We start from the raw sequence: 15,028 nt of genomic DNA on the forward strand, positions 1-15,028 counted from the left end.
CACAAAAGTGTTAAGTACTATATACAGCTTTTGAAGCATTTAATCTTCTACTGGAAATTTAACATTTTAAGTTCACAGGAAGATGCTTTACTGAGTCAGACCAATGGATTGTTTATCTCAGTGTTGTCTTCACTAAATGGCATTGTCATGGGTGTCTTTTCCAGCCCTATCTGGAAATACCAGGGCCTGAATCAGGACCTTTTGCACAGCCAATACATGTGTTCCACAACTGATCTTAAGTTTCTGGTCTATCCAACCCAGACTTTAAGCTAATAAATTAAACACTGCAGGTAGACAATGCCTTTGTGTGGCAATCAGGATTTGTCTCGCTTACAGATCTGAAAACGAGGGTTCTCTAAGTCCTACAATGATGAGGGTGAAAACAGGGACATATGTTTCACTTGCAGCCTGTCATGCTTAAAAAGAAAAAGAAGAAAAGAACCAACCTACCATTGATCACAGGAGTGAAAATAGCTATGCCTTCAAAGTTTGGATTGGTTATGGTTTTGTCCAAGATAAGTCCCCCGATGCTGTTTTTAAAAAATGAGAGAACATGAGTATATCCTTCATCTGTTAGTATCCCACTACTCAGTGACTGTATAAATAATCAGTATCTTCTGTGATTACATTTGCTTCGCATCCTGAATTTTTTCAGCAATATTGTGTGGAAATCCTTACTTTTGCTGCTGCCATTCAGGCGGAGAGCTTTACTAAGATAACAAAGATTTCACCCCAGTTCCCAGAAAATAGTATGAAATCCCACAACAGGAAAGATTTTTGGATGAAGGGAGGTATACAAATTTTAATAATAATAATAATAATAATAATAATAATAATAATAATAATAATAATTTAACATTCTATTCCCCCCTGTACACTCAGGAAATGTCTTCAACACCGAAGCAATAAGGAAAATGTTTTAATGAGCCTAACAGACCAAGCACAGTAGATTGAAAAACAAAACTTGTAGCACTTTATAGCATATCATTTTAAATAATATGACAAGTACAAGGCCATAAATTTCATTTATTATGAGGACCATCATCATTTATGGCTTCAGAGTATTTTCTTAAGAATATAGCCATGCCTTGACTGTTAGAAATCTGATCTGAACTAAGGTGGCATAAAAAGCAAAAGAAAGGTTGAAAAGAATAAACATATGTGATTGGAACAAATTTCAAGATAAGAACTGTAACTCTGGAAGGTATCTCCACATAGCAATATGCACACCTTCAGCATTATTCTTATTATTCTTATAATTCATTACCTGCCCTTCACCCTAAGGTCCCATGGCAGGTTACAACAATTAAAAAACACTACTAATATTTAAAAAATACAAAAATAAGGTGGGGTGTAAAACTATTGTTTTGAGTTTATGATTACTAGACTCCCCTAAATTCCTAGGTACAGTAAGGGTTAGAATTTAATCAAGGCAAATGTTAAAATATAAGCCAGATCAGTTTCCTGACCAAGAAATCACCTGGGGTGATGGGCCATTAGGAGGACAAAAGGAAGGTAAGGAGCCATTAGAAAAGCAAAATTAGAGGGGGCTCTGTGCCAGATGGCAATTGGAAGCGACTTTTCGCTCTATTCAGGGTTAGTTTTCGGAAACAAAGCAGAGTTTGAAGAAGAGCCTTTAGAGTTGGCTATGATAGGACCTAAGAAAAAAGGTTGCAGTCTGTTAAAGTCAGCAAGCTGGAAAGAGGGTCAGAGCATGATGGCTGATTTCTGCGTTTGAATCAAAAGCTGCAGCTATGGGAGAAGCAAGACCTTTGTGTGTGTGGGGGGGGGGTCAGTGTTGTGAACCTCTCCCTTGCATGCTCAGGTTGTATATATGTGTAAATAAACCATATATCATAAAGACACCATAGTCTCCACTGTGCCTCATTTCTTAAAGGAAACACAGACCTCGGGTCAGTGCCTGGAACCCCTGGAGTCTTGCACTGCTTGGATATTGGAGTGACACGCAACAATATGCATCTCAAGCCAGGGTGAAGAGGTACATCTTCAGCACTGGAAGGGAGCTGTATATTGAAGGTGCCATACACACCTCTGTGTGAAGGGAATTCTACAACTTAGGGACTGTCCTCTCTTGGATCACCACTACCCTGAGGGCAGAGGAACTACCAAGAGGGCACCCTGCCAAGGTCAATACTCAAAGTATGTTCCTCCTGTGCATCATCTGATGCTGGGTCCTGCATCAGATTTGTTTTTGTTTTTTAACATGGCTGCATTTCCACATGTCCTGACCTTCCAAGATAATCATAAATATGCATGTGTGTCCAGCCTGTGTCTTATTAGATAGGAGTTGTTTGGTCACTGAATTTTAAAATAAGTAGGGATATGCTGTTTGCAGTTCAAATCAGCTCATTATGCAGTTATCCAAGCTGATTCCTTTTAAGAGGTGGGGGCCAATGGAAGCAGAGTTATATTGCAAAAGGACATGGCTGGAAGCCTGCACACTGCAACATTTTGTTGCAGGCCTCATTTGCCTCTTTTAACACATACACATAAGCAGCTTTGGGGCTGGTTCGCGCTTATACCAAGAGTCCATCAGCATCTTGTGGTTACTGAACATTGTCCTCATTGCACACTGTTGGGACCTGCCCCCACCCTGTGAAACACCCTCCCACCAGATGTCAAAGAGAAGAACAACTACCAGACTTTTAGAAGACATCTGAAGGCAGCCCTGTTTAGGGAAGCTTTTAATGTTTAACAGACCACTGTATTTTAATATTTTGTTGGAAGCTGCTCAGAGTGGCCTGGGAAACCCAGCCAGATGGGTGGGGTATAAATAATAAATTATTGTTATTATTATTATTATTATTGTTGTTGTTGTTGTTGTTGTTGTTCCTTATTGTACCTCTGTAAACACTGGACATTCTCCCAGCTTGCTGACACGTCCTGTGCATGTATGGCACTGTTTGGGCTACCTAAGGCTCCACACTCCAAGAACATGTTAGCTACAAACCAAATACACAGGAAGAAATTGTCCCTGGAAGCGTCGTATTTGCACCAGGGACAAGACCTCTTAAATTCCAGTTCATCTCTAGCCCACGATGCTTACCTGCTGATGGCCATGGCAACAATGACTGGCTGCCACCCAGTCTTGAGGACTTCAGCAACGGGAGGACTCTGCCTGGCAATAGCGATCCAAAGAGGAATCATAACAATGAAGACGGCACAGATCAGGGGTGACAGGTATCTCACCTCTGTCAAAGAAAAGGAAAGGTTTATTATTATTTTATTTTTATTTATTAAATTTGTATATTGCCCTATAGGCATAGATCTCGGGGTGGTTCACAACATAAAATCGCAATATAAGAAACAAACAAAAAATACAGAATAAAAACAATGACAACACAATAATCCCCCTTTCCACAACACATCTTAAAAGGTATATGTGTGAATCTCTAAATCTGAAAGGATACAACTTTGTGGGGAAGACCATTCCACTTTCTCAAGCGAAAGAACAGATGCGGTGATGAGTGTCCAAGCCTGTTTGCTCTAGGATTTTTATGCAGCAATCCTCCATCACTGCCTGCTTCCATCACCATCTATAAGCAGCCAGCAGAATTAGCTGATGTGGGGGGAATGCACTGGTTGCCACAATAGAAAACATAAAGCAAAACTAGTCAGCATGCTCTAGCAGGCAGGAGAGCAGGGTATATTCCAGAGAACGATAGAGGTGTAAAGTCTCAAAACCAATGGACCAAGTTACAGTGGTGCCTCGCAAGACGAAATTAATTCATTCCGCAAGTCTTTTCGTCTTGCGAGTTTTTCGTCTTGCGAAGCACGGTTTCCCATAGGAATGCATTGAAAATCAATGAATGCGTTCCTATGGAAACCGCCTTCAGACCAGGTCCGGGGACAGTCTGTCCCCCGACCTCTTCTGAAGGCCGGCGGGGGGCGAAAGTCTTTGCTTCCCCCCCCCCGCCTGCCTTCCCGGGAGAGCGGAGAAACGCAGCGCTGCCTTCCCGCTCTCCCGGGAAGGCAGGCAGGGGGAAGCAAAGACTTTTGCCCCCGCCCGCCTTCGGAAGAGGTCCCAGGACCTTCTTGCGAAGCAAGCCCATAGGGAAATTTGTTTTGCGAAGCGCCTCCAAAACGGAAAACCCTTTCGTCTAGCGGGTTTTTCGTCTTGCGAGGCGTTCGTCTTGCGGGGCACCACTGTACACTTATTTTTAAATGTAACTGATTTATATGGATGGAATTCAATGTCAGGGTTGTCTTTAGCAAATGCAGCGCTGGGGTGCAAATATCCTCCCAGCGCCCCCTAATTACCACGGATAGTTGGAGGGGGGGCCGAAGCTGCACACTGCCAGCCATGGGGGGGGGAACGCAACTCTCCCCCATACCGCTGTGGGAGAGCAATCCCCGCAGAGGCTCGGGAGGGAAGCTGCATGCCGGCCAGTCATATGGTTGATGGGGCACAGCTGGCGAGCATGCAGGGAAAGGGGAGGCCGCTAGCAAAGCCACACAGCTTCCCCACTCGCTGGGTGCCACAACGAACCACTAAGCCCTATGGGAAAGACGGCTCTGTTCAATGTAGTGCCAAGTGGGGTACATGCAGAGAAGGGGGCCTGCTTGTGAAATTGGGCTTTTCTCCCCTCTTTTCCCTGTGCACCCCCTAAATCTGTTCTGGGGCTCCCTCCAACCCTGTGGAATAGATTTAGGGAGCATGCGAGGAGGAAGGTGCACGTTTTGTTCCATGAGCAGACCTTCTTTGTAATTAATCTATTATCTCAACTTTCCATCCAAAAGGATGTGCCAAGTTGGTTTTACGTCAGTATAAAACCAAAGCATATATAGACGCCTAAATGAAGTAACACAATTACAGGACCAGCAGCAACAAAGCAACAGAGCTGGATAAGGACATAAGGAGCCACCATTAGTTATCTTCTCTTCCTAGTGCCCAGGTTCACATGGGAGAAGGTGATCCTTAGGATCCGATGCTTTAAGTGGAATTTAATTAAGCACGACTAACTTCAGGGTCAGTGTGTTTTCCATGTAAGCATCACAACAGAGTATAAAAACTGGATTTGCTACTAATCTTCAGACAGAAGCCCCTTCATGACATTGGCAAGATGGAGTTGGCGGAAGCAGAATTACCCAAAGGTAGAAAATTAAGAAACCCTAACTGACTGCTCTTGTGGGGTAATAGAACAAGCTCATTAACACATCGCCAAGAAATGATTTTGTCATTCTGCAGTAGCGTTGGAAAGGGACCACGAGGCTCATCGTGAGCAAAGGTAACATAAAACCACATGGAACCTTGAAGTCTAACAAATGTACGGCACAGAGCTGCTGAATTATTTTGATGGTTATCCTCTTTATGTGGGTTTTTCCTTTTACCTAAAATACTGATTGTGGTATAATTTAGTTGTGTATCTGTAGCTGTGAGGTGACTTTGTGCCAGGCAGGCTGGATCTAGCTTTTATATACTTCTCTACGAAGCACCCAGGACTGTTTGTGAGGCTACCAGACTGTCTTGTCAAAAAAGGGGAGAATGAACTAGAATGCCAGCTATTCGGAACTAGAGCAGTTACTGCCCTATTCATCCCTACCCACCCCTGTCCCTTTAGCTCAGAGTTCAGCAAACTTTTTCAGCCAGGGGCCGGTCCACTGTCCCTCAGACCTTGTGGGGGGCCGGACTATATTTTTTTTTGGGGGGGGGGGAATGAATGAATTCCTATGCCCCACAAATAACCCAGAGATGCATTTTAAATAAAAGGACACATTCTACTCTTGTAAAAACACACTGATTCCCGAACCTTCCGCAGGCCAGATTTAGGAGGAGAATGGGCCAGATCCGGCCCCCGGGACTTAGTTTGCCTACCCATGCTTTAGCTTATATCAGCTCCTGTTGTTTTATTTCTGTCTGTCTTCTGAATAAGTCAACCTTGGGGTGACCTTTAGAAGTGCAGGGAACATCAGGAAAGAGGGAGAGAGAAGGCTGCTGCTCTGACAAAACAAGAATGACTCAGAAGCAGAAGGAAGGAAGCTTCAGAAACACCTTCAAGCAATGGGGATTGTGCCAGGCCTTTTGATATGCTAACGATCGTTCTTAGAGGGCTCTCTCCATCTGCTCTTCATAACTGGTGCAAAGCTGGGCCAGTCGCAACACATTTTGCAGGTAATGGAGCAGTTGAAGCATTCTGGAAATGTGCTTTATATTTTTTCTCCCTCTCTCAAAACAAGATTCTGTTAAAGCCTGAGGCTACAAGTATGAAGTTATCAAAGCCTTTAATCACAAAAGTTGTCTTAAATCACAAAGGATGTCACCCAAAAAGGGAACACACCTTTCTCTGGGGGGGTGGAGCTTGGGATTTTCAAAGCCCTTAGCATCACCCCAGGTGATACAGGGCAGGAAGCACGTGCAGGAGCAGCAAAGGGGTGGGGGCTTCTCTGATTGATTTTATAACTGGAGGTAGGGAGTGTCTGATCCTAAGCAACTCTGCTTTCAGAGACAATCATATAGCTATCAAGCGGGAGACCTTTAGCAGGGAATGGGGTCCAACTGGGATTACAGATGCTAATTTTTACATCATAGGACTGCTGCAGAAAAGCTAGCTCTGTCAATATTCCTTCATCTGCACAATTATAAGAAACACAAGAAGCCCCGTAGCCCTTTGCATTTGTTCTCTCTTACAATGTAGGCACTCAGGAGCTTCACAACAGCCCTTTGAGGTAAGCAAAGTCAAGAGTAGTGACTGGCCCAATGTTACACAGCAGCCAGAGATGGGTGAATCTGCCCACTTTGGTTTCTCTGTTTCTCATTTTCCAATTCTAAATTCAGGTCTCCACATTCCCACATCAGTTCCTGCCCCACAGTGTTGATTTCTCTTAATATACACATTTTGTATGCAATTTTGCCAAACTATTTTTGCAAAGCATAGTCCCTCTAGTGTAAATGCATTTTAATGCAAACTTTACCTCAGTATATGCATTTTTGTACACCTTACTTGGCTGTACTGCAAATTTCGAAGGATGGTTGCATTTTGAATTGAATTGAATCCATCCCCAATCCCTACCAGTGGGCTTCCTGACTATGTTTCCGTGGTCCCACTCTAATGCACTATTATGCTACATTGGTTCTCTGTTTTTCCTGAAGGGGAGGAGGGCTGAAATGGGAAGAAATTATTAGGCCACCTTTCTCTGCTGGTGTGTAGCATATTTGCTGTCAGGTAAAATGACATAAAAGGGATGCGGGTGGCACTGTGGGTTAAAACACAGAGCCTAGGACTTGCCGATCAGAAGGTCGGCGGTTCGAATCCCCACGATGGGGTGAGCTCCCGTTGCTCGGTCCCTGCTCCTGCCAACCTGGCAGTTCGAAAACACGTCCAAGTGTAAGTAGATAAATAGGTACCGCTCTTGTGGGAAGGTAAACGGTGTTTCCGTGCGCTGCTCTGGTTCGCCAGAAGCGGCTTAGTCATGCTGGCCACATGACCCGGAAGCTGTACGCCAGCTCCCTCGGCCAGTAAAGTGAGATGAGTGCCGCAACCCCAGAGTCGGTCACGACTGGACCTAATGGTCAGGGGTCCCTTTACCTTTACTAAAATGACATAAAGGAAACCACTAAGTAACCCACATTATCTGCTCTCAATTTCCAGTTAGTTTGGACTGCTGTTGCTACAAACTTCCAAGAAAAAAAAACTTTAATCAACTGAAAATAAAACATAAGCCAAAATCTCATCCTTCCACAAACTCCTCTCAGACAGTCATGCAATAACTGCCTTGGCAATTTTAAATTTTTAGTGAAAGTGTACAGCAGATTGGAACTGGGAGGTTCTTCATGAAGAGGGAGCACAGACAAGGGATAACTGAGATTGAGGGTATCCTATTGTAGAGAGAGGACCATCAAGGCCAAAGAGAACAGGGGTGCCATACTTTTAGGAACACCTTTGTAGAAGAGGGGATCTCCGCAGGTTGTTTTCTCTCCCCAAAACCTACAAAATTTCATTTTTCACACAACTAATAAGGCACAGGATCCTCTATTTCTATCTGGTCAGCTTACTAAGAGCAAGCGAATGCACTGGGTGATTTACAGGGTGCTTCAAGTGCAGGAGTTTTGATGGGTCTGTTACACAAATTCAGATTTTCCCTTGTTGGTTACCAAAATGGATCCCACTGTGCCACTTTAAATGAACTAGGAGATTCAGAGAGTCTGAAGGTGCTCTCTCAACAGGCAGAACAAAGCTGTCCAGCCCTGCAGACCCTAGTCAGCCTGGATATCTGCTTTCCTTCCAATGTGGGCAGCTGTCTAGGGAGAGGCCATTCTGCGGTTTCAGAGCTCCCAGGCCTCTTTTGCTAACGTACCTATGTATTTGTAGAGGGTGCTGCTGATGGCAGCTAGCAGGGAAAGCGTTATCAGGTCTCCGAGGCTCGCTGCCAAGGGCGTCGCAATGTTGTCTGGGTTTATCCCCACCTTTCTTGCACCAAGGATCACGCCAATCATCACCAGACCTGAAAAAGAAAAGAAAGCAAGTGGTTTGGAGAAAGTTCAGTTCAAGGTGAGGGAGACTTCCTGTCTGCCAAGCTCTCCTAAAGCCAATAGAGGGAACAGTAGCCCTGAAATTCGCGCAGGGCTTGTGCCCAGGATGGCATGGAAAGGCCTGGATCTGGAAGAGAAGCAAGAGCCACTGAAGGGAGAAGATGAAAAGAGAGTAGCAAAGGAGGCTATTTTGGCAACTGAAAAAGAAACCGGTGGGACCTGTAGCTCTTTTTTGGGGGGGGGAGTTAGTCCCTCCCAACCTCTATTAATGTACATTTCCCAAACCATAATCAACAAGCCAAAGGAGTTACATTAACTACAGGAGTAAGTTGGCGTGAGGAGATAAGCTAGGGAGAAAAGGGCTTCTGCACAAGGGGGAGAGGGGAATACATCAGCTGAGGCCAGGTATAACATAGATATCCATACCATATGCAGTCCATATGGACTCCCTTTCACTGTGCCTGAAAGCTTTCCAAAAGAGGCTAAAGTTAAGATCCCTGAGAACTGCAAGAATGACTGGACCTTCGTAAAGGCTTGAAAGCCCTGGCAAACCACAATGGGCTGGGCATTTCCTATTGGCAACGCTTTCAGACCTAATGAAGGCAGGAAAGGGCTATGGCTCTGTAGCAGAGAGTCTGCTTTGCCGGCAGAAGGTCCCAAGTCCAAATCTCCAGGTACAGCTGGAGAAACGTCCTGCTTGAAACCGTGGAGAGCTGCAGCCATTCAATGTAGACAACACTGAGTTAAGATGGACCAATGATATCACTTGATCAGCGGCGTAGCGTGGGTTGTCAGCACCCGGGGCAAGGCAAGTAATTTGCGCCCCATAACCCGGGGCAAGGCAAGTAATTTGCGCCCCTAACCCCTAACCTGCCGCCGCTGCCAGCTTCTTGCTGCTGCCTGGGCCGGGTATTCACAGTTCTACAAATCTTTGGCGCTGGCTTGCTCCATTAGTTTAACTTGGGGGGGGGGTGAGAGAGAGATTGCAATCGTGCTATGTGCACCGAGAGGGGGGGCACGGTTGTAACGCAGTGGGGGGGGGGAGAGAAGAAGAGAAACTAGCAGGAGAACCTTGATTTCCCTCTGCAGCTCTGTGGGGAAGGAGGGCGCAGACTGGGCTCCTTCCTCGCCACAAGATCCCTCGGCTGGCCGGGCCCAGGCCCCACGGGGCTCCTCCGCGCTCCCCTCCCCCGGCCGGCAGCACCTGCAAAGGCTGCGTGTTCCGCTGTACCTCCGTCTCTCTTTCCACTGGTAGCGAGAGCGGGTGGGAGGAGGCCACCCGGGAGCCGGAAATGGGCGCCAAATAAGGAGAGCGGGGCGGGCCTGGATCCTGGCCTTGTTTGGCGCTTCCCCTCGGCCGGTCGCCCAGCCAAGCCCGCGGCGGCGGCGAGGCGATGCCCGCGCAGGGGGGCGCCCACCCCTCGGCCCCCGCCCGGCACTGCCGCCCCAGCACCTGCCCGCTCCTCCCAAGGGGCCTCCTCTCCCTCCCGCCTCTTCGCAGCAATCCTCGCGGGGCGGACAGGCTCGACTCTCCCCTCCCTCTTGCGCCCCATCCCGCGCCCGATCCTGGCCAGGCTCCGGCTCCGGACCTCCTTGCTGGCGCCTGCTGCTCCCCCTGGTCACCCAGCCCGACCCCTCCTCCCAAAGGAGCTGAGCCCCGAGGCTCTTCGGCGACTCTGGAGGTGGCGAGTGCGCCCCCCCAGATGTTGCGCCCGGTGCGGCCGGCACCCCTTGCACCCCCCACGCTACGCCACTGCACTTGATACAAGGCAGCTTCCTGAGTTCCTAAGGCAGGGGGCCATACACTGTTCCTTATCCCTAGCGAGTGATGTTCGGAGGAATGAGGCGCCTGAATGCATGGCAGATACACTTCGCTATCAGAGCCAAAATAAATTCCTCCATGGAATGTGTCAATAGTATCATATTTCTTTTTCATACCCACTCAGATCACTAAGGAAAACAAAGGAGTAGCAAACTGGCATCCAAAACCATCTTGCCTTGTTCAAACAGGAAGGAGCAGTCCATCATCCTAAGATGTTGCCCTCATTTCTTTGTGTTTTAGGGTGCCAGCATTTCTGATGCCGCCATCTACTTCCTTCTTTTTTAAAGGTCTTGTGCTGCACTCTTGTGGAAAACTTGCAAGCTTCTCCTCTTAGCAGCAGCCATGCTCCATTTGGCAAAAAGCACCGTGAAACAGTCTTTCTGGAGTGACATAAAATCCCCACGGCACAGAGAATGCCATCATATTACGACGGCTGAGGTTAGAAGATCAGAAATGAGAGAGGAACGCACTTAGTACCTAAGACTGCTCATCTAGATTTCGAGAGTTTTCTCTAAGTCAAGGGTCCCCAACCTGCGGCCCACGGAGGCCATTTAACCAGCCCATGAGCTGCCCTCGGTGAGTCCCCGAGCGCTGCGCTAAACTGGTGCAGTGCGGCACAGGGACTCTCTTCTGTGGCTCCAGAAATTGCTTCTGCGCATGTGCAGATGCTGGAAATCGCACCTGCACATGTCCACGGCATCAGAAATCACTTATGTTGCATGCCCAGACGCCAAAATTTGCTTCTGCACAGGCGCAATTTTTGGCATCTGGGCATGCGCAGAAGCGATTTCCAGCGCCACGGACATGCGCAGACGCGATTTCTGGCATGCTATGCTGGTCCGGCCCACGGAGGATCTCCACGGGACTGATGCGGCCCATGCCCAGTAAGCCTTGCCAACCCCTGCTCTAAGCGGACAACTGGATCCCATAAGAGGCAGAAGGTGGGACATTAGGTTTGGGTGAAAGGCCAGAAAGCTGAGGGTGCATCAATCAATTTTCTAACAGCTCTGGCTCAAGGTGAATAGGCAGTCATGACGAACCTACTGGGAAGCATACCTGAACACTGTAGTCATTCTAAGAGAGAAAGTGGACCTGAGACTGTTTGTGGCAAGGTACAGAAAGAGGCTTCCAGAGACACTGGATCCTACTCTAAAGTTGAGTAGTTTACAAAGACTCACCAAGTGAGAGGGCGGCTATGAACGCTGTTGTCAAACTGCTGGCACACAGGATGGCTGCTTCGTTCAGATTCAAGTAGCCTTTGGTCAAGGCACCAAGAAGGACTGCTGCCACTGCAGCCAGGAGCCCCACCACCGTGGCCTGCAACTGTGGAGCAACAAGAATGGAGGACAGAGTCTCAGGAATTATTTGTCTGGTATCAATGTGCAAGCATTCCTGCAGACGTCTGGTCTAAGGTAGCACAGGAACAAATGGCAGGTTACATGCAAAAGCACCAGAAAGATTCAAAATTTCTTTTTTTCAAAAAAGGAAAAGCAGTTTCGAGGTAGCGAGGCATTGAGCAATGAAGCAGCAGTGTGTGTGCATGTGCTCACAAAACCTTTTCCCTGCCAGCTATCTTTCCATTTGCATGTGCACACAAATATTTTCCCTTTTGCAGGGTTTCAGACACACTTGTGAGGGAAGATGCAGGTCTGAAATCTCCAAGACGGGAATGTGTGATGTGGCGCTCAGAGTGTCATACTGTGTTAAAATTCTGGCATCTTTAGGTTGTTCACAAAAGCTTACTGCTGCCCCCTCCTGGATGAAAACAAACATTCTACCTAATATTTCTACATGCACTCAACAGACAGGGCATCTCTGGACTACAAACATATCAATTTCATATTGTATTAATCACCATGGATCCCACTCCCACAGAATTCTGGGAATTGCAGTTTTGTGAGGTGCTGTGAATTCCCTGTTAGATATTCCTATTCTCCCTTCACAGTACTACAACCTTAGGGTTTCCTGAGAAGAGAGTTTAAATCTGTAATGAGGATATGGCCAATTCATTAGAACCGTTAGCAGATGTTCCTGTTGATAAAGAAGTATGAAAACATTTGAGTGACACAGTTACATTTCAACCCTGGTAAGCAGTGTTGTGTATATTGTGTATATTATTAATATATTGATAACTCCTTTACCAACAGACATTGGCCCAATAAAATGTAATGCATTATCTTGTATCTTTAAAAGGCAGTTGAGAAAATTAACTTCTTTAAGCTGACCAATGTAGTGACCAAATAATAGCTCAGTTCAATTGCTATTATTAGGGTATCTAAATGAAGATGTACTGAACAAGGTATCCTTAAACCAGCCTTAATCAACCTGGCATAGCTGATGGGACACCAGGTTGAAAAAACAAATTTAAACAATCACCTTCAGGGCATTTCCTTAAGCAATGAAAATAGTAGGAATTTAAGTCAAAGCATGTTGTGTAAAGTAAACTTCCAGAATTCAACAGGATGTTATTTTCATATAATATGTTCAGGACTAGAACCTTAAGATGGGTTTATAACCAGGCCCAGGAAGATAGGAAGAGGTAATGAGATAAGTACAATTAATAATCTAATCAATATTTAGAAAACTATTAATATCTCTAGTCTGAATAGCTGGCTTTCATAGTTATTATATTTCAGAACATATATTCAACTGAACAGGCATTAACTTTTGAAAAAAAGAAAATCTGAGGTTCTACCTCATCTGGCAGATAAATGTTGAGTGACCACAGCATTCGGCATAGGAATGCCAATTAATTCCTAGAGGGGCACAGATATGCAGGATCACATTCCTGTAAAGATGGTGACATTGGAAAAATCCCAGACTATATGTAGACATACAGCAAGTTCCAAGCTATGCACATGTACACAAAATGATTCCACATGAGCTATTCAGTCCACTAAACCTGGGACTTCATAAACCTGACCTTTATGAAACATAGGTCACACCGTGAGCACACAAATGAAGAAAAACTGTTGCGGATGTGAGGCTCAAGCCTTAGGTATTTTGGTCTCTGGTTGCAATTGCTAGGCTTTAAAAGTGTGCAGCCAACAAGACTTTGTAGAGAAAAACGAGGCCTCCTCCACCGATTGAGGAGCACAGTTTTGAAAGCACACAATGAGCAGATACCCTAAGCCTTGCCTTGCTGCTCACACCACTCTACGCACCAGTGAGAATGTCCGCAGGGTGTGTAGTTTGACTAATACTATAAAGAGGTCTCAAGCAAAAGTTTAGATCGACTTACCTGAATGAGAGCCAAATTGCAAGTAGCCATTTTCCACTGTGCCTGAGTATCATCCATTCTTCCAGTATTAGCCTGGAAGGCAGAAGAGGGAAAACTTAAATGTTATTTGCTGGCAGACAAGGTGGGAGAGAATACCAGCCTGGGCTCACACAAAGTCCGGGTGTAGGAGGCTACACCCAGACTTGGGGAGCACTGTGGCTGCAGTCATTTTTGTTTCCGCCCTTTCCATATGTATCAGGGCATTCCACATCGGCCCCTGCGGGGCACGGGTTTTCTTTTCTTCCCATTAGCCATGCAAACATGATCTGAGCACACAATGTAGCACCAGATTGTCAAGGATGGTGGCTCAGACTGGGTGCAACCAGTGTGCAGGTACAGCTGCAGGTTGTGCAGATTCCACACTGGTGACCAAGGCATGAAAGAAGGAAAAAGCTTTTTTAAAAAAATCTGTTCTGTCCAGGGATTAAAAACTTTAAAAACCATGTGTGTTTTGAATGAGAGAAAGAGAAAAAGAGAGGCAGAGAGAGAGAGAATTTACAAAAGTTGGAAAGTTGGGAAAGAACTCTCCTAGGCAAGACTGAATACTTATGTAGTCCATATCCTCCGATGAATTTATATTTACGGGCAACCTATGTAACTCCATCTTGCAGCAACAAAAACTCCCACAATAATAAAACACTGTCAACATGAATATATGTGTATGCCAGTCATGACTAAATAAGTAAATAAAATTTAACATGTAACTATGTGCTTGTTCATGTACTGACAAATGTATATATACATTATATTTTTCATTCACTCAATAATAAAAAATATGCCTAGGATCAGGCATGACCAGGTCTACAATGATATCAAACCTGGCTTCCTATGGTACCTAGTATTTTAATGGGGGCATTTTTCTATCCCAGCCTGGGCTCACACAAAAAACAATAGCTGGTTCCTAGGAGTTAATTCCTCAGCCCACTCTGCACACCAAAACCCTGGGCGTGAAATACAGCTGCAGCATTATGCTGAGTTAAAACCGAAACTATCTAGAAGGCAGATTGGAATATATTACAGTGGAACCTCAGTTTTCAAATGTCTAAGCTGCCGAACGTTTCAGAATCCAACTGCCGAAAACCCAGAAGTGAATGTTTCCGTTTTGAATGCGCCTCAGAAGTCAAATGGCTTCCCGGGGCATTTTTCCATTTTCACCATTCGCTTTGCCAACAACCCTTTCATTTTTGATTTTTGAAAGTTTCGGAAGTCAAACAGACTTCCGGAACGGATTATGTTTGAAAACTGAGGTTCCACTGTATTAGATTGTGGGATGGTTTGCCATTAGCACTTAATGGTTTGTTACTCAGCAAAAAGCAAATTTTAATTCACTGTATATTTAATACAGTGGTACCTCGGGTTAAGTACTTAATTCGTTCCGGAGGTCTGTTCTTAACCTCAAACTGTTCTTAACCTGAAGCGCCACTTCAGCTGATGG

At 45.7% G+C, this 15,028-nt stretch overlaps 1 protein-coding gene across 7 annotated transcripts in view; it reads right to left on the minus strand.

Annotated features, from left to right (window-relative positions):
- Nucleotides 1-15,028, minus strand: part of SLC41A3 (solute carrier family 41 member 3) — a 39,905-nt gene that overhangs the window by 6,765 nt on the left and 18,112 nt on the right. For all 7 annotated transcript variants that reach the window (XM_081902775.1, XM_081902776.1, XM_081902778.1 and 4 more), the window contains 5 exons: nucleotides 13,555-13,626; nucleotides 11,492-11,636; nucleotides 8,317-8,463; nucleotides 3,068-3,212; nucleotides 451-530 (listed from right to left, as the gene is read on the minus strand). In XM_081902775.1, the coding sequence (XP_081758901.1) occupies nucleotides 451-530; nucleotides 3,068-3,212; nucleotides 8,317-8,463; nucleotides 11,492-11,636; nucleotides 13,555-13,626 (589 nt within the window). The remainder of the gene's footprint in view (nucleotides 1-450; nucleotides 531-3,067; nucleotides 3,213-8,316; nucleotides 8,464-11,491; nucleotides 11,637-13,554; nucleotides 13,627-15,028) is intronic.

This window comes from Podarcis melisellensis, assembly GCF_964234715.1.
Source record: "Podarcis melisellensis genome assembly, chromosome: 2".
NCBI lineage: Eukaryota > Metazoa > Chordata > Lepidosauria > Squamata > Lacertidae > Podarcis > Podarcis melisellensis.